Below are 22,405 nucleotides of genomic sequence, written 5' to 3'. Positions count from 1 at the left end.
GGTCTATTTAACGGGCACACTCCCAATGGCTTGGGAGGGCTGCTTGGAGAGACTGGTTGGAGAAACTGCTTTTGAAGGTCTGCTTAGAGAGACTATATTTAAAGTCAGCTTGCTGTGAGGCTGTCAGTGTTTTGTATTGCCTGCAATGACCGGTTTTGTTTTCTTTATTTGAAAGTATTTTGTTTGTTTTGTTTTTTTTTTGTCTTCACCGTTGCACCAGTAAACCGCTATACGGTTTTGAACTGGAATTTTGTTGTCCGCTGGTTCTTACCACCTTTTTGCAAGTCATCTGCTTACTCCTCCTCTGACGTGAGACGGGAGCTGGTGAGCCGTTTTCTCACAAATACCAAATTCCGTCTAATTGGATGGAAATCTACGTTGCATTTGACGCACCACTACAAGATGAATCGACAGATTCGGCGGTATTAATTCGCGGCAAATCATTGCAGCTTGGTGGCGGTGGCGTTAGCATAGTAGTATGGACGACGAGATGATTGAAAATGAACACAACGGAGATCTAGTCCTATTGGCAGACATCCATTTAAAATGTAGGCAACGGCATGAAAAAAGTGGTTTCTACTTTTACTTTTATACTTTAAGTAAATTTACAAGCCTGTACTTTGTTACTTTTACTTGAGTAAAGAAGTTTAATCAGTACTTCCACTTTTACCAGAGTATTTTTTAACACAAGTATCTGTACTTTTACTCAAGTACAGAAAGTGAGTACTTTTGCCATCTCTGCATTTAAGATATCTGAATTCTTTATTTAGATAGGAAGAATGTTTTTTTTTATGTCTGAAATGTTAATTTTGACTAGGAAAAAATTGCATTTGAGACACATGAAATACATATTCAGTCAAGCTATTAAATGTGAAAACGGTAACTTCTAACTAAACGGTAACTAAATTCTAGGTATCTGAAAGTTTATTTTTACTAGTACATTATTTTTTCAATTTTACTTTTTGCAGGCAAATATGTAATTTAGGATACCTATATTTACAATTAGACAAGTAGGAATGTAGTTTTGACCAGAAGAATCTTATTTTAGAAGAATTTTTTTTTAAGGATCAACAAATGGAACATAAGAGAGGACAACACTTCTAATAAATGCCAATATGACCTGCCATAGCCTTTCAGCACTTTACTTTCTCTTTACAAGTTTAACCCGGTTGGATAGGTTGCTATTCACAGCAACGGTGGATTCAGCGCGCCATCTCCAGAAGTCATAGTGCTTGATACCAGCAGGTGGCAGTAGTGTGACACGTTTAGGGATATAAGCTTCTATAACATATAGCCCACAGTGTAATCATGGGCTATACAATTCCACAACTTCCACTAACTTTACTGCTAGAAACTAATTTTTAATCTGCAACTAAAAATTGTGTTTGTTTTCATGCACATACAGTAAAATATGATTACTTTGGTGATTAGAGAAGAAATGTTTTCTTGAGCACAAGCACTGAAGCTTATTTACTTTTATACGTATGCAATAAATTAGTAAAATAAAAAATATTAAAAACATATTAGCCAAATACAAGACACACCTTAAGTAAGGAGGAAACAAAAATACACATTGGAATATACGAGAACATCAATGTAACATGACCTTAAGCACACACTTAGGATAACCAAGGAGTGGCTCTGGAAGAAGCATATGAGGGTTCTGGCTCGTCATGATTTTATTCTAAGATCTGACCCACATGCAGAAAACCAAACAGAGCGACCAGGGGAAGGTTTAACAAGTTTATCGAGAACTGGTAGCATGGGTCCAGTGCTGCTCTGAACACTGGGGAACCGGGAGTTTCCAGGAAAGGTGTCTTTTCTTTGAATCCAGTCGGTGTGGGTTGTTCCAGTAATTGACTTGCTCGTTGGAGGGCGGCCAGGGTTTACCCAGGTTGCGGTGTTACTTGAGGAATGGAGGAGCTCACTGCCACTTAGATTTTCTATGGTACTTGAACGGTTTCTTGTGGAGATTAATCCCCTGCTCAGCGTGAAGCTCAAACAATCCTTCCAGGGGGAGAAGGTCCAAAACATCCAGTTTGCAGGATGACTTCCCAAAACTGGCAGACACTCTGGCCTCAAGGTAGTGGCAGTCCATGGCTTAAGTACTCCTCCAGATAAAGGTCCAACGAGCTGCAGGTGTGCAGGGAGGCCCAATGAGAACCGGGCACCACCTGGTGGAAGAGGAAAGGAAACACAAAAAACAACCCACAAAAACTCGATTCCTGACAGCTTGGCATGGTCAGTCTCCAGACCTAAACCCAATAAAGAATCTTTGGAGGGAGCTCAAATTCCATGTTTCTCAGCACCAGCCCAGAAACCTGACAGATCTAGAGAAGATCTGTGTGGAGGAGTGGGTCAAGAGACGACCTGCTGCCAGATAATTTCAGCTGATTTTATGATATATGGATACAAAAAAAGAATTTCAGATTGTCAAGAAGTTTAATTGTAGCCTAGGAATTATGTTGGAGATACCTAAGAATCTGAATTCCAGATATCTGAAATAATTTTTTACTGGAAGACAATGAAAAGATTTTGATTTGGTTGAAACATTTTTTAAAATATAATTTCTACTGGCAGAAATGTAATGTAATGCTGCTACATTTCTGACTATGATTGTAATTGTAAGTAGGTAAAATGCTTTAGCACTGTAATGGAAATCTGACATCAGCTAGCCTATTTTATGGTAAAACAAATGTTAAAGTATATTTTATCTGTAGTTGCGTTCTATATAAGCATAATTTAATTTCAAATATCTAAAATACCAGTTTAACTTGTCATATTGTTGGTGGTAGACGTAAGTAATGGCATTTCTACAAGCAGAAATATATTTTTGATACAGAATTGAATATCTGGATATTTAGAATATTTTATTTTTGATATCTGAAATGGCCATTATGACTGGATAATGGAGATCCGAAATTAGAAGACATCAAGAATTGTAAACAGGGTTGTAGATAGGAATAGTCAATTTAGATATCAGGCAGTAAAAGCCCAAACACATGAATGGGGAAAGTGATGTCATTTATACAAGCAAGAATTACATTTAAGAAATCTAAAATGTTCATTTTAGATATTAAGAATGTTATTTTAGATCGTTGAAATGTTCATTTGGACTAGCAGGGAATAGATTTGTTATATCTGAAATTCAAAATGTCAAACTAATAAATGTGAAATGGCCTGCCATACCTATATTGCAAGCTTACTGTTGATAATTAAACACATTTTAAGCCTTTCCAAATTGATCAGTCCCAGCATGTTCTCACAAAACCCATTTAGAAGCTTTAGCTGTCAGTTATTTTATAAAGTAATTATACAAAAGGGACACTTTCAATAAATTAACAAGTATTTTGAATTAGGAAACCCCTTATGGTTCCTTTACTCAGCATTGAGTTTTATTTTGGAAATCTGCCCAGTCAGCCTCTTTCTTATAGTGGAGGCATGAACTTCGACCTTAAGTAGAGGTAATAAGTCTTGCAGGTCTTTGGCTTTTACAGTACCTTGAAATTTTTTTTTATACCCTTTAATACAGCCCCTTACAGCCATTTTATATTAAGGCGTCCCCATGGTGAAAGGCTTTGACTGTAATGCATCACACCGTGGTTCAATTCCTGATTTTGTCAGGAAGGGAATATAGATTATAAACTTTGCCAAGTTTCTAAGCAAGTCTTAAAGACATGGCAACCCCTGCATATGGAAAACAAGCTGTTCTGTATTTTCTCATTTTACAACTACAAAATTAATGATTTGTAGAGCAAAGTGTAGACCAAAACAAGATGTGTAACAAGTGACACCTCCTCCACCCCAGCTGCAAAACCACCGTATCCTGGCTGCATTTGTAAACAAGAATAAATTCTAGAGAAAGTTGTATCACAATAAATATCGCTTTTGTATTTTTTTGCCTCCTTAATGGCTGCCCTGTAATCATATACTTAATTTTAACAATTTATTTTCTCTTATGTTTTTCTCACCATCACTGTCCATTAAGCTTTAACAACATTAAGCTTCTGGACTACATGTTGTAGAGGGAGGTTAAGAGAAAAAACACCATGGCTTGCAGTGAAAACAGCAAGTAATTTATTTTTTTCAAACATACACCTGTATCAAAAGCAGAGAAAGCAAAAAACGGATCTCAAATTGCTCCACACCTAATAAAAAACAACAGGTATGTGCAAGTTTAATTCAAAACAAAGTCAGAAATAAGCAATAACCCTGAGTGGATAACCAGAGTAAAGTAAAAAAAAAGCATGCAAAACCAATAAATATATATAAAACAAGAACAAAAAAAATCCAGGCCAGGAATTAAACCAATAACCTTCTTGCTGCTAGGCAGCGGCACCCACTGTGCCACGGAGCAGGCCTTCATAAGAAATGTTTCATTGAATTTCATAAAGGGACTAAAGTGAACTTTTATATGGGTACATTCTTTAGTAGTCCAAAACTGATTAGCATTTCTGTCATATTTGAAATAACATAAAAACAAACAAAAAAAAGTAACCAATCAAAATAAATGTGCATTTTCCTACACATTGAAACGTACGGAAAGCAAATGCTTCCCCCTGAGATGTCCCTGGCCAAATATAGTAAGAGCAAACTTCGACATAATATGCAGTAGATCTAAACTTCTTTCACAATATAACACTCCTTGTTAAAATTAATCACAATTTTCAATTGTCAGCAAGGACCTGAGGAAGGGCAGCTGCTGACGTCACTCTGCTGCCGCCACTGCTCAGAATGCTTTTTCGTTTTTGAGTTATGGACAGTACTTTGCTGGCAGACCATGAAAACGAAAAAGCTATGTCTGCTGTGTTTTCTCTTTGATTGTGGCATAAAATGTGCAGTCTTAAAGAAGAAAATGCAAATGCAAATAGGATGATTGATTACAAATTTCATTTATGAGTCACTGTTGAATTTTATATGAGGCTATTTACTCATGCCAATGGTCTGTCTTACTTTATAGATTTTATTCATGTTAACCAATTTAAATGATTAATTAGGCATTCCATCACAAGAGAAAAACTATCTTAACATATTTTTAGGCCTGTATGTTTCAAATACTGCCTCACTGTCATCACCAGAAGTCTTGTTGAAGTCTCATCAGTCTGAACTCCACCAAGTGACATTTCTCAGAATTTGTTCACATTTGTGAACACTACCTTGTGTATGTTTAAATCTCTTCTGCATGTTTGAATGATCCTGGGTGTGAACCATATGTATTAGAAATACGGAGACTCTTTAAGCATCTTCAATAAGCCCTTTGTTTGAAAGAAAAACATTACTGATCTTTTAAAATAACGGTTACATTCCTTTGTTCTTATCAATACCCTGGTAGTAGGGTATTCTTATTCAAAGTTAACGGCCGTCAAAACTTTTTTCAATACAAAATTTGGAAAAATCTGACTTAAGGTAAAATGTGTAAACCCTGAAAGAAGCACCAGTTTTCTTAAAATTAGAAAACATTTAAACAATCAGGCATTTACTTGCAAATACTCAGGAGGCGATTGAGGATTGTCTAACGGCATGTTTACAATAACAGTTCTGTCTCCAGCTTTGATCCAGTGTAGTTTAGGTTTAGCTGCCTAATCAATTTGACCACATGTTGCTCAGTTACTGTTAAACTGCAGTTAAAATGAAGTTTGTTTTTGTTTTTTTCTGTTTTTCATGGTCATGGCTCTAACTTGCTGTTTTGTCTGTTTTTCAGATGGTAATTTCCGGAGCTTCTTTCCAACACTGCTGTGCTGTCTCGCCTTAAAGAAAAAATGGAAAAAAGAAACAACCAATGAGCTTTAAAAGGAGTAAAAAAAATATGATTTACAGTATATACCACACCAGCAGAGATTGTGGAAAAAAAGAAATATATCTATCCATATCACTGAGGAAATAAAAAAAATACTTACTTATAAATGAGAGTAGCATCTTGTAATGGTTTTTGATTCCTGTGAATAATTGAAGAACAATTATATAAAACAATTAGCAACAGAAGTTACTGTGATTTTATTAAGGTAAAAGTCCATAATTCATAGACGTACCTTTGCTGATAACTTATATACAGGAAAATACCAATGATAACCATCATCAGCATCAGGATTGGAAAAGTTAAAGGCCATCCTGGAGAAAGAAGATGAAATTTTTCTCAAGAATAGAACAAACTGGGAAATAAAACTAAACAACGTGAGAATCTGAATATAACTTACTGGAATCTCGGAGAGATGATTCTGATTGTTTTTCCAAACCTAATATAAAAAAAAAAAAAAGGTCTGCAGTTCACGTTTTTCTTGCAATAAAGCTCCAACATAAGTAGACTTTGGTGAGATTTTATGGGGTTATATTTGGTCTTCCCCTTCAGAATATTAGCTGATTGTCTAAAACTCAATAAAATTCATTAATGTTTGGCTGTACCTTCACAAAATGTGGCAAAGATGAAAGGATATAAACAATCTCTACAAATAGTTGTATCTCTGAGTCTCCAAAAGTTACTCACCATCATCAGATGTTTCTTTAAATCCAGGAACAATGATCAGCTTCTCTCTGGGAGCAGCAGAGAGCACTGACACTGAACATCCAACCTGTGTGCTGCTGAAAGCTGACAGCAGAGCTGTGGTGGTGACGGTGACTGTACCGTTGCTGTGGGTCACACTGCTGCTGTTGTAGTGGGAGAAGCTGAGGTTCTGCTGTAGAACAGTCAGTGTTACAGTGGGAGCAGGTCGACCTGTGGCTGAACAGGACACAACTGATTCTGCAGGAGACTCTGATCTGCTGACATCAAGGATGGGTTCATGCAGCTCTGAGAGGAGAACAAACATAATGATCAACATCTAGTTATGGAAGTTAACCCTGGAATACAGTCTGGTTCTTACCATAAACATTCAGGCAGGTTCTCCCTATCAGAGCTCCATCAGGGTAAATGTTGAACAAACAGAGATAACATCCTTCATCCTTCTCTGTAACCTTCCTGATAACTATGGAGGAATTCTTCAGTCCAGCTTCTATAAACTGGACTTTATCTTTAAAGTCAGGATTCACTGTTTGACCAAAATGCTCGCTATAGGAGCAGATATTCCTCTCTTTGCTCCCAAAGACCCTCTGCCAGGTGACCTGCAGGACACCTTTAGTTTCCAGGAGCTGACAGCTGAGAGGAGCATCTACACCCTCTGCTGCTAAGACATTCAGCTGGGTTTGGACCACAACTGCTGCACCTGTAAAAAGCAAAGAAATAGATCAATGTAACTTTATGTATATTATCTAGCATTCTATCGGAGTACTTTCATTTCCTCTCTGTATACTTTGACAAAAAACTCACAACAGTTGAGTTATACCCAACATCTTCTGGTTGACTTTCATTGTTTTCTTTGCCCTTTCATAAATTAAATCCTTTCCTAAGCCTCTAATAAGGCCTTGAGATGTGATCAGTCCATCAACTTCATATAGAATCCTTGTTGAATGTTGCCAATAAAAAAAGTTGAAATAACATATCAGACAAAATGACACTGATTTGGTCTTAAAGCAGATTCTAGAACATATTAAAATCTGACATTAAAGGTTATAAAGCACATCATTGATTCCACACTATTAGACAGGAATAGAAATATTTGCTAAAACGAAGTAAACTACTGCAATTCTGATGAAAAAATGATGCAATGCTGTGGTTGAAACATAGCAGAGATCTGCCTGAACAAGTCTGGAAACTGAAGCCTTAGTTAAAATAGGTGGCCACCATTCCTCCACTTTGACACTGAAGGTATTTCAATGAGCGTGTGACTAATGTACTGAAATGATGTGTTTACCCTTATGGACCCTAGCTTAAATTACAAAGGAGAGTCTCATTCTCCTTTTGCACTCAAGCTTTCGGAGTATCAGAGCATCTGAACATTCAGCGTCTAATGCTGGAATTCAGAAACCTGAACTTTTACAGCTTGACGCGATGCAACAACCAATTAAAGAAGCTAATATATGGGTTGTCTGGGAAACAAACACTATTTGCAAGCAGTTAAAGCTTTTGCAGAGCTATCTGCCTATGAAAAATAAAGATATAGAAAAGCGTTTAAACTACACAGTTTTTACAAAGAGCAGCGAAGAGAGCAGGCTCTCATCATTATTACTCCACTAAAACATTTTCTTAATGAACTATGGTTTATAAATACCTACATTAACTAAAAATGTTGAAACCTGCTGGCAAAAAAATATATGATTATTGCACAACAATTATAGTTTCAAAACGAAGTCAGAACATATCCTCAGAGATTCTGGCTAATACTGAGGATCTCTCTCCACGCCTTTGTGCCTATAGAGCACAAAGGCGCTCTATGGGATTTAGATCTTGGCAACAGAAACCAATAAAGAACATTAAGATAAAGAATCATAATGATTCTAAATAATCAGTCCAAGATCTATTATTTCCATAGAAAACCCTGACAGAATGATATTCTGTCAATATCATTTAATCAAACAGATTAAAATACCTGGACATGGTCAACAACAACACTCAGGCGGTCTGTGATCTCTTGACTTTATACCAACCTCTGACCGGAACACCTGAATGTTCTCATTTAGTTTAAGTTAAAACAAATATTTTATTTAGTCAACATACCTTAGAAGCAGGCTTTAACGGAAGAGAACAGACAGCTGCTAGAAGTGTAAAATAGCACACCTTGAAGTAAGCCTCTGTTTCCTCACAGTGTCTATCTTTGTTACTAAGGGGCAGTTCCTTTCTTGTTTATTTTACCAAGATAAAAAATACTTGAACAAGAAATCATTTTATATTCACACATACACTATGGTAAGGTAAAAAAAATTTTTTGGTACAAACACCTGAAACACATTTTGATCGACAATGAGGTTACACAATTACAGTACGGTAAGAAGCAAGGATATGAACATGTCCTTGCAACCTAAAAAAACTTATATTTAACTTAAAAGTAATGAACACATTTTAAAAATACTCTTTTTTGGTATGTATTAGCATTAATAAATGCCACTGCCCTTCCTGTCAGGCATGAGAAAATGTCATGTGCTAGCCAAATTAGGTGACCTTGATATAAACTAATTGTACTGAGGAATATACGTATTTGTATATCTGTTATATTTCTGCTAGAAATATTTCAGCACCTGCCAATCAGCAAAATTACTGGCTCTCAAAGATCTGTTAGGGTACATTCAGACTGCAGGCATTAATGCTCAATTCTGATTCTTCTTTGTGAAATCTGATTGTTTTAGGGGCCGTTCACATTTCTAAATATGTGCAACTTGTATGTGATCTACTGTGTGAACTGTATTAAAACAGCCTAATTGTCAAGCATGCGCAATGCAGCACGCAATGACGTCACAAATAGCGAGCCTGCTCTGTGTTTATGCAAGTAAACATGGATGGTACTGCAGGAGTGCATCCAGAAAACGTTCATTTATTTTTCCAAGCGGAGTTAGCGCATTAAGAAAGTAAACCTTTCAAGAAGATCAAAACTCTCCGTATTGCTGTCTGCCATGGTTGTTTTCATTGCGGCTTCTGCTTTGCAAGATACAGAACAGTTAGCTTTGTTGAATATTAATGATGTTCAGGTTGGATGAATGCAAACTGGCCGTTCAGACACAGGTCGCATTTGAAAATAATTCTGATACGTATCTGATTTAGGAGCACCTAGCTAAGTCGTCTAGGTTGCATTTGAAAAAAAAAACTGGATCTACGTTGTTCAGACTGTAATGAAAAAAATCTGTTATAGGTTACATATGTGTAAAAAAAAACAACTTTAGGCTGCAGTGTTTATAAAGCCTTAGTCCACCTCTAAGAAGTCCACCTATAATCCACTTGTTATTCTAAATTAGATGAACCTGGTTGAGATTTTTATCTGCAGAAAGACAACTGTCCATCCGGCAGAATCAGTATGACAACAGCCACATACATGGCTAAGACCAAAGAGCTGTCCAAAGACACCAGAGACAGAATTGTACAGTCATGGCCAAAAGTATTGAGAATGAGACAAATATTTTATTTTAGCACATAATCTGTTGGCCTCTGGTTTTCATGTGTGTATGTCAGATGATGTCATCACATACAGAAATACAATTGCAATCATATTATGAGTAACAAAGCTTTTAATGACAGAATGAGTTAATGCAGCAAGTCAATATTTGCAGTATTGACCCCACTTCTTCAGGACCTCTGCAATTCTCCTTGGCATGCTTTCAATCAACTTCTGGACCAAATCCTGACTGATAGCAGTCCATTCTTGCACAATCAATGCTTGCATTTTGTCAGAATTACTAGGTTTTACTTTTTGTCCACCCGTGTCCTGATGATTGACCACAAGTTTTCAATGGGATTAAGATCAGGGGAGTTTCCAGGCCATGGACCCAAAATCTCTAGGTTTTGTTCCCTGAGTCAGTTAGATATCACCTTTGCTTTATGGCAAGGTACTGCATCATGCTGGAAAAGACATTGTTCATCACCAAACTGCTCTTGGATGGTTGGGAGAAGTTGCTCTCGGAGGACATTCTGGTACCATTCTTTATTCATGGCTGTGTTTTTAGGTAAGACTGTGAGAGAGCCGACTCCCTTGGCTGATAAGAAACCCCACACGCACAGTTTCAGGATGCTTTACAGTTGGCATGAGACAAGACTGGTGGTAGCGCTCACCTCGTCTTCTCCTGACAAGCTGTTTTCCAGATGTCCCAAACAATCGGAAAGGGGATTCATCAGAGAAAATGACTTTACCCCAGTCCTCAGCAGTCCACTCCCTGTACCTTTTGCAGAATATCAGTATGTCCCTGATGTTTTTCCTGGAGAGAAGTGGCTTCTTTGCTGCCCTCCTTGAGACCAGGCCTTGCTCCAAGAGTCTCCGCCTCACAGTGCGTGCAGATGCACTCACACCTGCCTGCTGCCATTCCTGAGCAAGCTCTGCACTGCTGGTAGCCCCATCCCGCAGCTGAAACACTTTTAAGAGACGTCCCAGCGCTTACTGGTCTTTCTTGGGCGACCTGGAGCCTTTTTGGCAACAATGGAACCTCTCTCCTTCAAGTTCTTGATGATGCAATAGATTGTTGACTGAGGTGCGATCTTTCTAGCTGCGATTCCCTTTCCTGTTAGGCCATTTTTCTGCAGTGCAATGATGACTGCACATGTTTCTTTACAGATAACCATGGTTAACAGAAGAGAAGCAATGATGCCAAGCACCAGCCTTTTTTTTAAAGTGTCCAGTGGTGTCATTCTTACTTAATCATGACAGATTGATCTCCAGCCCTGTCATCACCAACCACACCTGCGTTGATGGAGCAATCACTGAAATGATGTTAGCTGGTCCTTTTAAGGCAGGGCTGCAATGATGTCGAAATATGTTTTGGGGGATAAAGCATTTTATAGGCAAATATTGACTTTGCAATTAATTGCTGTTACGGTGATCACTCTTTATAACATTTTGTAGTATATGCAAATTGCCGTTATAAAAACTGAAGCAGTAGCATTTTTTAAATATTAAGATTTTAATCATTCTCAAATCTTTTGGCCATGACTGTAGACTCCCACAAGGCTGGAAAGGGTACGGGGCAATTGCTGAACAACTTGGTAAAAAAAAAAAGATAAACTGTTGGAGCAATTATTATAAAAAGGATGAAGCTGAACATTATTGTCAATCTCCCTCGGACGGCGACTCCATGCAAGATCTCACCTCGTGGGGTCTCAGTGATCCTAGGATCAGTAGGAGCTGGTCCATGACCTGAAATGAGCTGGGACCACCGTTTCTAAGGTTACTGTTGGTAATACACTAAGACTTAATGGTTGAAAATCATCCATGGCACAGAAGTTTCTCCTAATTTAATCAGCTCATGTCCAGGTCCGTCTTAAGTTTACCCATGACCATTTGGATGACCCAGAGGAATCATGGGCGAAAGTCAGATGAGATCAAAATAAAACTTTGTGGTCTTAATTTTACAAGTCATGTTTGGAGGAGGAAGAATGGTGAGTACTATCCCAAAAAACACCATCCCTACTGTAAAGCATGGGGGTGGTAGCATCATGCTTTGTGGGTGTTTTCCACACTTCCAATGGGATGACTGCATTTTATCAAGGAGAGGATGACCAGCAGCATGTATTGCGAGATTATAAGGAACAACCTCCTTCCCTCAGTCAGAGCATTGAAGATGGGTCGAGGCTGGGTCTTCCAACATGACAATGACCCAAAGCACACAGCCAGGATAACCAAGGAGTGGCTCTGGAAGAAGAATATCAAGGTTCTTACGTGAACTAGCCAGTCTTCAGACCTAAACTCAATAGATAATCTTTGGAGGGAGCTCAAACTCTTTGTTTATCAGTGATTTTCTCAGGTGTTCAAATGCTTCTTTGCAGCTGTATCATGCAAATAAAAAGTTTTAAAAAATCATGCATTTTTGGATATTTTTTATATTGGACTACGTCTCTCACAGTGGCATTTTCGATTGCACCTCAATTGAAAATGTCAGGCTCCTTCATGATTTGTAAGTGGAAGAACTTTCAAAATTACAGGCTGTTCAAATACTTATTTTCTTCCCTTCTGTATTATTTACCAACTGTTTAGATGAGGAATGTAAAGTATAGCAGAAATTGCAGACCTTGCATAAGATTTTGTGCTACTGGATTTAGGAGGATCTAGAAAAGCTTCAAAATATCTTTAAAAAGTATGGAGATATAAGGAAGTTCAGCTAAACAAATGGAGGCTTTAGCTGAATGGTATGTGAAAAATACAGAGCAGACGATGAAGCAACCATTTCAATAAGTAACCGACAATGAAGAGGCACTTTCACAATGGGAGACATCACAAGCATGAGAGCAGTGATAAAAGCAGCATAGCAAAAACTAAATGGATGTTAAGACCAGATATTTACATAGAAACCACTGATGAAAATGCAAATAATTCTGCCTGAAGGTTTTAAGATAGGTGGTTAAAATACAGTCATATGAACTCAAAAGGTGTCTGTATGGTTTAAAATGGTCTGGGAGAAACTGTAATGCTTCACTGCATATTTGAGTGAAAATTACTACAATCAATATCCAAGCGATCAGTGTTTGTATCCTAAAAAGAAAAATAGTGAAAAAATGATGTTACTGGTATGGCTAGATGTTCTTATCATTGCAGCTAGCAATGAGGTAGCTTTAAAGGATGCAAAGATTAGCAGGTTGTATTCCCAACCACCATATTTGGTCTGCTTTAACATATCAGAGGTTGATACCCTCCTGTTTTCTTTTTAAAATCTGTTTTAGTTATTTTCCTGTAAAGCCTGTTTTCCAGGAACAGTCTGTATTATTTTCCTTAAATCTGGTTCTCCCAGTTCCTCCAGTTAGATTTGACAGTTTAACGAACTTCACTGTTTGCCCAAAACTTAAAATCTACATTAATCTAACACAGTGGTTCCAATGCTCCTGCCCTTCATATTTTATATCAGTCTTTTGTCCATCACTCTAATCCAATTATCTCCTCCCTTTATTTTCTATCAAATGCTGCAGATGATAATAAAAGAAATATTTTAAAAAGCCTGCTTCCCATAACAAGCATGAACAGATCAGGAAACATCATGAACATAATAATGTAATAGCTCTTGGTCATCTACTTTAAATACTTAAGTAAATATGAAGCAACTTATTTCAGTTATACTGGAATGCCTTTTGTGACACATTTCTATTCGCTTAGATAGAAGCTTCAAAAGAAAAATCAAGTTTATAATGTCTGAAATGTCTGGCAGGGGGAAAGGGACAGATAAATGCACAGCCCGGGCTATTAAAAGTCATAAAGATGATGCTTTTGCTGCTTAAGACTCTGAAAAAGTCCAGATTTAAATAATGGAATTAAAAACATTTTCTGGGTAGCATGCCACCTAGAAATGACTGACTGCTGACCTCAGTATTTATTGGGCCCTGCATATTGCCCTGAAATTATTACACTTTACCATCCCGCCTTTTTAGATCTAACTGATAGAAAACATCAACAGAACAATTCAGCTCATGGAACTAAAACTGCACTGATATTCAGATATGATTCAAGTAGATGCAATAAAACTACCATAACAAGAACATCTATTTAAGTAACTTAAGTACATTTCTGAATGGGAAGAGTTCATAGTAAAACTGAGAGCATGGTTGGAACTGTGCCAGCTTTGTCTAGACTGAACAGACGGTTTTATTATTCAACAAAGATTCTGCAAGAAATTCACACCTCAGAGCATCTTATTGTATTTAAATAACGATTTTGATTAATTTTCTTAAATCAGATTGGACTAGACAGAAAAAAATAATAATGAAATGATAAATCATAAATAGAAGACTGAGCATTGGCAGGGATAAAACATCCAACTTCCTGCATAAAAAAGCATAAACAGTGAATATTCTCACCTTTCAGCTGTGATGCTCCACAGTTTAAAATTAAGAAAATTACACAAAGTTGCTCCATGTGGCATCGTGGCGAGTTGAAGTCATTACTGAAGAAAGGGGTGGAGAAAGGAAGAAACTGTGCTGAATAACCATTGGAGGCATACGTTTAGAAATAAAACAATAAAAATAGCCCATATACTATACTTACAGTCTGTAAAAGTTAATAATTTATATTTGAAATCAAAGGACAGGACATATCTACAACATGCAGGGTTGATTGTGGATATTACTATTTTACTATGGCTCTCTGCTTTGTTTTTATCTGAACGGTTTGTCTAGCCTCATTTTTCCTCCGCCGCAAAAACCTATTTTTCTTTTCTTTTTTTTTGTACGGACCATGTTTTGCTACTTTGTTCATTAAAAAACAAAAAAACAAAACTTGTGGAATCATTTTAATTTCTACTCAACTGACAAAAAGATGGAACTGTTTTATGTCTTGACCTTAAACTTAAAACTAGGTTTATTCACATCCAAGGCAGAAATGAGTGGAAAAAGTAGGGATACACATTTTTTTTTAATTGATATAAATGCAAAACGTTAAGATAAACAGCTTTCTTGTTCCGGTAAAACCTCTTCTTCGCTACAAGAGAAAGCCGTTCCAACATTTCAAGTGCATCCGTATTCCAGAGTTTACATTTAAAAAAAACGGTATGTGAAAATAGCTGCTACTTGTACCAACTTCCTGTTTTCAAAATAAAAGTCCAGGCCTAGCTTTCAAAGGCGAAAAGCTAAAAAGTTAGAGTGTGAATATTTACCCTCATCACTAAAACTGATTTTAAAAAAAATAATTAATTAATAAATATGATATGCAAAACTAAAAGGTGTACCTCATACCTTCACTATTATTTTGAAAACAAGCAGTTGGTACACGCTGTGGACATTTTTCCACCATTGTTTCTACTGTACATTCTGTTATACAGGTGCACATGAAGTGTTGGAGCGGCATTCTCCAATTGCGATGTACCCAAGAAGAGGTTTTACCCGAGAGAAAAACAGGATAAACCCATTTTTCTCTCGGGTAAAAATAGGTTTATCCGCAGGATATCCGGAGAAATTACATCTAATGAATGAGTGTAATTGATATTAACTGAAAAAAATATTTTACTTTGTCGGACATAGTTTGGGGGATGGGATAAAGGGGACATTTCCATTGCATGTTTTAAGTGGGAATCTGCTGCTGTAAATTGTACATGTGCAAATAAACAAGCACAGGAAGCTATGATTGAAAGCTGTCTGAAAAAGCTGCAGAAAAACACACAACAGTTCCCCAATTTTTAATGGCCATGGATTTTGAGATGTTTTAATCCCATGAAATTGATGCGGATTTGCTCATCCTTTCCTTTGGTACCAAGGATCATGTAATCCATCTCTGTTTGGAGCTGGTTTAGGAGGAATGTGAAATTGGATCAAACTGATCCAGATTCTCACTTTGGGAGATCACCAAATCCAGATTATCTGCAACAGGATAACTGCTGTGCTGCACATCAACCAGTAGATGGCAGTATTATGCATCTGCTCTATATTCAGCTTTGTTTTAAAATGATCACTGATTGAAATAGGGGAACATTTTCTGACGAAACCGTATATTTAGCAGTAGACCTATGGTCAAAAGCTGAACAGGGTAACATTAGCGTGATTGTTGAAAAAATAAATGAAAATAAAACGTTACAGAGAAATATGGTTTAATATATAGCACTGCATGATTGAACTAAAGTGCTTTAGATTAAATATTAATATTTGATAAAATTCTGGGCCTAAAATTGATGTTGAATCCACATTTCTTATGAGTTGATTATAATCCATTTTTTTTAATGTATTTTCTTTATGAAATGTTTTCCAATCGTATTACAAAATTCTGAAAAACCCAAAGTTTGATCTAAATCAGAACCAGGATTGGATTACCTGATCTAATCCAAGTTTAAGCCATTTTTGTTTTTCTTTTGAAAAGCCAATTTTCAGGATTTGAAATAATCCATTATCCAAAATCTAAGTGGATTACTTTTGAAAATCCCAGATGACTTTCAAATAAAATAAGAAAATATGATGCAAAAAGCTTACATTTAATTATTGCTTCAAGTGTTATTGTCTACTCCTGGTTCATGTAACTGGTTCTTCATTTCCTTCTCTTCAGCATACTATTTATTACATTACAGGCGAATATTGTAATAATGCCACACCTGATTTATTTACCAACAGTCTGCCTTCTCAGACTTCTGGCTCCTCAGAAGCCCTGATATCCAGACCTGATTGTTGCAACACCCAATGAAAGAAGAAGAGACTGGATTTTTAATCCAGTCTCTGTCTTTTAACACTAACATTTTGCTGGTTGTTGTCTTAAAATAAAATTAGTAATTTTATTGCAGATATATGTAAAACTTTAAGCTGAAACTAGTTGAACTACACAGGTCTGACTATAATAATGAAAAAGGAATAATACTGCATGTTGTTGTTGCATGTGAAAAGGGTTTACCAGTGCAAACAATAAAAGTCCACTTGAAATTAGCTTTACTGCAATCTTTACCAAATTAAATGTGAGTGATATAAACCATTTATGATATTCTGGCTATTGGAAACCATTAACAATGTTCTTAAAATAAATGTATATATTTGTTTTTGGTAGAAACATTAGTTGTAACACAAGCTCTAAGTTAGTGTTATAAAATCACATCCATGTCAATTCCTGTGTATGTTCAGAGAGCTGTAAACATTTGGTTGTTTCTTCCAAGGCATAAAAAATATACCTGCTTTGCTCCTTCTTGCATCTCAAGAGTCTGCTTGAAATCTTTTTTTTTTTAAATTGTTACTGTAATTTAAGATTTGAAGAAAATATTGTTCTCAGCTGTTATACTGAATAAAATGTTAAAGTTCAAGTAGAGGACATACTTATACTTTCTAATTTGACAGTATGTACAAAATAAAGTACATCAAAACTGAAAAAATGTCCAGCATTTAGTTGTTAATAGCATAAAATAAGTCACTAAGGTCCAAGCATCGGGTCCTTTCTGCTGTCCAGGTGGGAAGCATTGCCCTTGGATGTGGTTTCTATCCGGTTCGGCTCATGGCTCCAGGCTGAAGGGGTTCGAGCTGTGGGTCTCCACCTGACTCCTACTAACTGACTGTTATCCATCGCCGCTCTTGTTGTTCTGGAGCCTGGACCATAACCATATGGCAATCCGTCTGGAGCTGTGGCTATTCTAAACTTTGCAACCAGCTAGGGGTTGTTTTTTATGAAATAAAATATTTCATAAAAAAAAAACAACAATGCTTTGAATCAGCTTTACAACAGAGAAAACAAGCCGTTGCAGCTTTAGTATATTAAATCCAACTAATCCTGTGAGAGGATGCTTGACTTCACTGACATCCTCTCAATTTTTATTACTCGGAGCATTATTAGCGTGATTTAGACCAGTCACATAGAGAAAAGAAAGGATAATCTACCATCACACAGGATAAAACTGCTGTAGACACACTCCTTTCTATTTCACCTCTAAAGGAACACTTTTCTCTTTTAATAATCTGAACCCAAAGATCCACGAATAATTATATAAATAATATATTATAATGATTAACAATATAATATAATAATTTTATATGGAGACAAAAGGTGAATTGTTGAAATAATTTCTGAAACTGTGTTAGACAGTTTCACTCTTTTTCAGAGATAATCCATCCACCTCAGGCGTGGCCTATCTTAATGCTAATTAGGCACAATGATTACAAATGATTTCCAAAAAGGTGTGCCTGTGTTTTTAACACAAAGCATTGGATTGATATGTATCAAGTTTTGAGTGGGATTTGGGAAAATGTTCTTAATGAATTAGGTTCCGTATTTATTTAATTAACAGTCTTAATTTATGGTGAATGCAAGCTTTAAGGAAGGGTTTCAGAGATGACAAAAGGATTTCCCAAACAAACTATATTTTTTAATTGATTATTAATTATTGTCCTCTCACTGTGGAACACTACGGTCATTTTATTAAGTTTTTTGTTCTTTTTTTGGATTAGGTTTGCAGGCCGTATATTTCTATTTGATGCCCAGAAGGCTGTTTTACAAGCTGTATTCAGAAATTCCTAGATAAAGTAGCAGCCATTCAAAATAGCTGCTCCCAGTCACGTGGCAGCCTAATGGCAGCAGAATCCCGTGAATCTCCAAGCAAAATCCTGACAGAAAACTTTTTTTAAATTTCCAGGTTTGTACTGTACAGCCATACAAAGAGCAAAACTCTGACATTTTCCTGTTGTCATCCTGCTGGTGTTGTGCCAAGTTACTTATCCCTGCAAGAATTTGTTTCCCCTCGCCGGGAGCGCGCACAGAGTAGAAAGAGCTGATTGAGTTTATTCTGCCTTAATTCAAACCTACTAAACGTGAAACTTGAGATGTGTTATGTTTATGACATGTTATAGCAGTATATCGCCAGTGATATTGATAAAAAAAACAGAAAGCGCGAGCATTTGCTTCAAAACAGAATGCTGACAGCAGTGTCTCCTCCTTTTTCTGAAAGCCAACACCTCCTTGTTCGTTTCAACACGTTCCTTAAAAAATCTCTTGTTTCACTGTCTAAATGTTTTCATCTCATTGAAAATTGTAGTCAACCATATTCTTGTAATAAAAATTAAATAGTAAATGGAGTGTATATGTACATATTACAGGCTATACACAGTAGCAGTAGTACTGTATCCTATGCCAAATTTTGTAATTTAATCTATTTGTGTGTGATATTGACCTATAATTTCTGTATGTTTTACTATCCTTAATAAACAGTGTTTTTTCCCCAACATCAGTCTTTCTAGCTGGTGATAGGCAAAAAATTACAAGGGGGAACAGTTTTGTTCGACGGAGTTTAGGGCCAGGCAAAATGAAAATATAAAGAAAAAATACATACAGAGGCTAAATGCCTCTGAGGCAGCCATGCTAGTTGTGACTGTGGCTGCTAACTAATGCAGAAGATTACCTTCTAAGACACACCCATCCTCATTTGCATAATGAGGCAGAAATGCATACAGAAATGTAAAAACGACAGGCAGAAATAAATAGCATGGAAGAAATAAATAGGTTAAAAAAATACAAAGACAGAATAAACCAGATAAGAATATTATAACATGCACATGAATAAATACTTAAAGAAATAAGTAATAAATAAATAAATAAAGTTTAAGATTATAACGGACATTAAATAAATAGGGTAATAATTACAAAGGAGAAAAAAACAAATAAGCTATTTAAAAGATATATACATTTATGTCTGACTGTATAATTTAATTTCTATCTACATTTATTTGTTTATTGTATTTTTGGGGGGCAACTAATTGTATGCTTATTTATTTTTGGAGCATTCATTTATTTCTGTATTTATTTTTAATTATGGCAGGAACGGTCCTCCATAAAATATGGCTGAGAGAGCTGTAAACAAATATCTGAAATTCCATAATTGTTAGATCAATGATGACGTGCATGTAAAATATAATACAAATATCTTAGTTTTATGAAGATCAAAAGCACATAACATCAGACAGGAAAGTTCTGCCCGACATGCAGCTCACCAAATAATGCAGTCATCTTCCTTTGTAACAGGATGAGCAGAAATCACCAAATCATTAAAGAGAATTAAATAAATCTCCAGACATGATTGAAGGTTTTACTGGCTTTTACAGCTTAAGTCTTTAGTAAAGAACTTGAGATATTTTCTTTTTGGATTTTGGTGTGACGTAAATATTTATCATTATAAGCTGCATTAGTTTTCAGCCAAATGCAGAGACTTTAATTTAATGTATTATTTTTCTTAGACACACAAAGCAGGAGTTTAAGAAAATTGAAATATTATTGTGGATTTTTTTTTCACCTGGTGGTGACTACTCAGCAGCCAGTTTACTATTAGTATTTTATTTTTGAAATCAGTCAAAGTAGAATCATGCAGACATATATTTATACAGACAGAACAGTAGATCTATACAGATATAGATTGAGACAAACACAAAACAAATGAAAACACAAAGTGTTCCTTTCTTAATTTTATTTTATTTTTTAAATATGAACATACAGGAAGATATATCTTACATACAAGCCTAGTTTTTTTTTTTTACAAAGATTTCTTGCCTTTCAGACCGCTCTCTATGTCAGGGGCTGCTGCTGATACTGGTGATTTATTGCTTTGTTTGTTGATTAGGATGGATGTCTGCTCCTCAGTGCTCCTTTTTGGCACAAGCTGTTCCTCAGCTCCTTAATTAAAAGGAAAGCCAGCTCCTTAATTAAAAGGAAAATTATCCTTTGGACTAGAGATATTTGTTTTTAAATGACCAAATATATTTAAGAGAAAATGTAATGTTTTAAGTTGTTCATTAGGACCTGTTCTTAAAATATCTATCTGTTCAACAAAGGAGGCAGAATGCCATCCACTTTACTACAGTTGATTGGACTTTTTTTTTTGCATGCTTGCATTTTTTTCTGTATTTTGAAAGTCTAGAGTTTTTCTGACCATTTTTAACATAGTATGTTTTTATTTTTTTAGGTTTCATTTTTATCGTTCACTTACTGAATAATAAAGAAAATCAAAAGGTTAATTAAAAAAAAAACATTGTTGCACTTTTTGGCTATTTTAAATCACCAAGTATCTGTGTTGACGATTAATTCATTCCCAAAGATGAGGAAACACGGTTTTAAAAGCCTGTCTTTCATTATACAAACAGCAGAGGTCGCTGCTTCTTCTATGTGTAATGTCTCAGTGTTTATGTAAAATGTATCAATGAGTTTTTAATGCCTTGTTTTATATCCTTGTGAACTTAAATATTTTTACAAATATACCGATTTTTCTGATGCAGGTGATGTTGGTTTTGATAACTCCGTTCAAACAGCAGAGGGCGCTGTTGTAAAACCACGGAGTCTCGTGTGATTCATTTAAGTCATGAATGAAAATTAAGACTCGTGGACAATTAGCATTTAAAAAAGGAATAGAACATTTCCTTTACTCCATGTATTTTATTCGTTACTTTTTAAATGTCAAAACTAGATGATCGTTTATGATATCAAATTATCAAACTTTTTCAAGCACCTAATCTTTTCCAACTGCTTAGAGCCTGAGGAGGACAATTCAGGTCCAGAGAGTAAAACGCACGTAAAGAGATCATTTCCAAGCATTTGCATTTCCAGCTCAACAACACAGAATAATCACCTGAGGGGATAATAACCTGCTGAACAGGATAAAGGAAAACAAGGCGGGAATTAATTTTCTGGACCTGGATTATCCATAGCTGATTGGAGCCCTTTTTAACCTGCTCTGCTCTTAAGCACCTTTCAGTATCTTAGAGACAAACAATAAATAATAAAAATATTTTTCTCACATTTTTCTCTCCTGGCCAAAGTCCTCATAATATTTCTGATGCAACAATCTCTAAGATCTGAACACCAATCAGGAAATAATATACTTGACCTAAATTTGAACATAATTTCAATACAGCTGTTCTTAATGCATACCAACTCAAATAATGCTTTAAGTCAGTTGTATTTGAATCCATAGTATTAAGCTGATTAACATTTTAAAGTGTTCAGTTTTGTTTAAATTCATTAAAAGTATTTCAAACTCTCAATTTCTGTTGTTTTTTTTTTTTTGGTAGAGCTGATATTCAGAAAAAGGAGGAAAACTTCTGCTACCCGAATCAGAGGAGTGTCTGCTTCAGTGACGTAGGAAAGAGGAGTGACTATTCACAGAAAAAAGTTCATAGATACCAACTAAGAGGACGTGGTCTAGTTAGTTGAGTTGGTTGGAGCCTAAAACAGCTTTTTGCCTCTGATAAAGTACAGTAATAGCGGCATCTCTAAAGTAAACAACTTATCCAACCAAAGCATATATTTTCAATAAATCATACACTTGATGGTCAAAACTATTGAGTCAAACCAATAAATCAACAATTCTGTGGTTGCATGTGTATAAAGTTTGATGTGGAATAACCTAAGCTGAGTCCAGACCTGAACCTTAGAGAAAGTATTTGGTATGTAACAGTTCTGTTTTTGTCATTTAACTGTAA

General features: G+C 35.9%; 1 protein-coding gene across 2 annotated transcripts in view; it reads right to left on the bottom strand.

The window, feature by feature from the left end:
* The window catches only part of LOC119776201, a 101,038-nt gene that overhangs the window by 48,214 nt on the left and 30,419 nt on the right, over nt 1-22,405 (bottom strand). The window contains exons 6-8 of one of the 2 annotated variants that reach the window (XM_038274487.1): nt 14,348-14,433; nt 6,858-7,196; nt 6,482-6,784 (exon numbers count right to left, since the gene is read on the bottom strand). In XM_038274487.1, the coding sequence (XP_038130415.1) occupies nt 6,482-6,784; nt 6,858-7,196; nt 14,348-14,433 (728 nt within the window). The remainder of the gene's footprint in view (nt 1-6,481; nt 6,785-6,857; nt 7,197-14,347; nt 14,434-22,405) is intronic. The other variant, XM_038274488.1, reaches the window with a different exon arrangement.

The sequence above is a fragment of the Cyprinodon tularosa genome, unplaced genomic scaffold (assembly GCF_016077235.1).
Source record: "Cyprinodon tularosa strain WSP-4 unplaced genomic scaffold, ASM1607723v1 ctg919, whole genome shotgun sequence".
NCBI lineage: Eukaryota > Metazoa > Chordata > Actinopteri > Cyprinodontiformes > Cyprinodontidae > Cyprinodon > Cyprinodon tularosa.
Note: the sequence above shows the minus strand (reverse complement) of the source record. Positions and strands in the feature narration are given on the sequence as shown.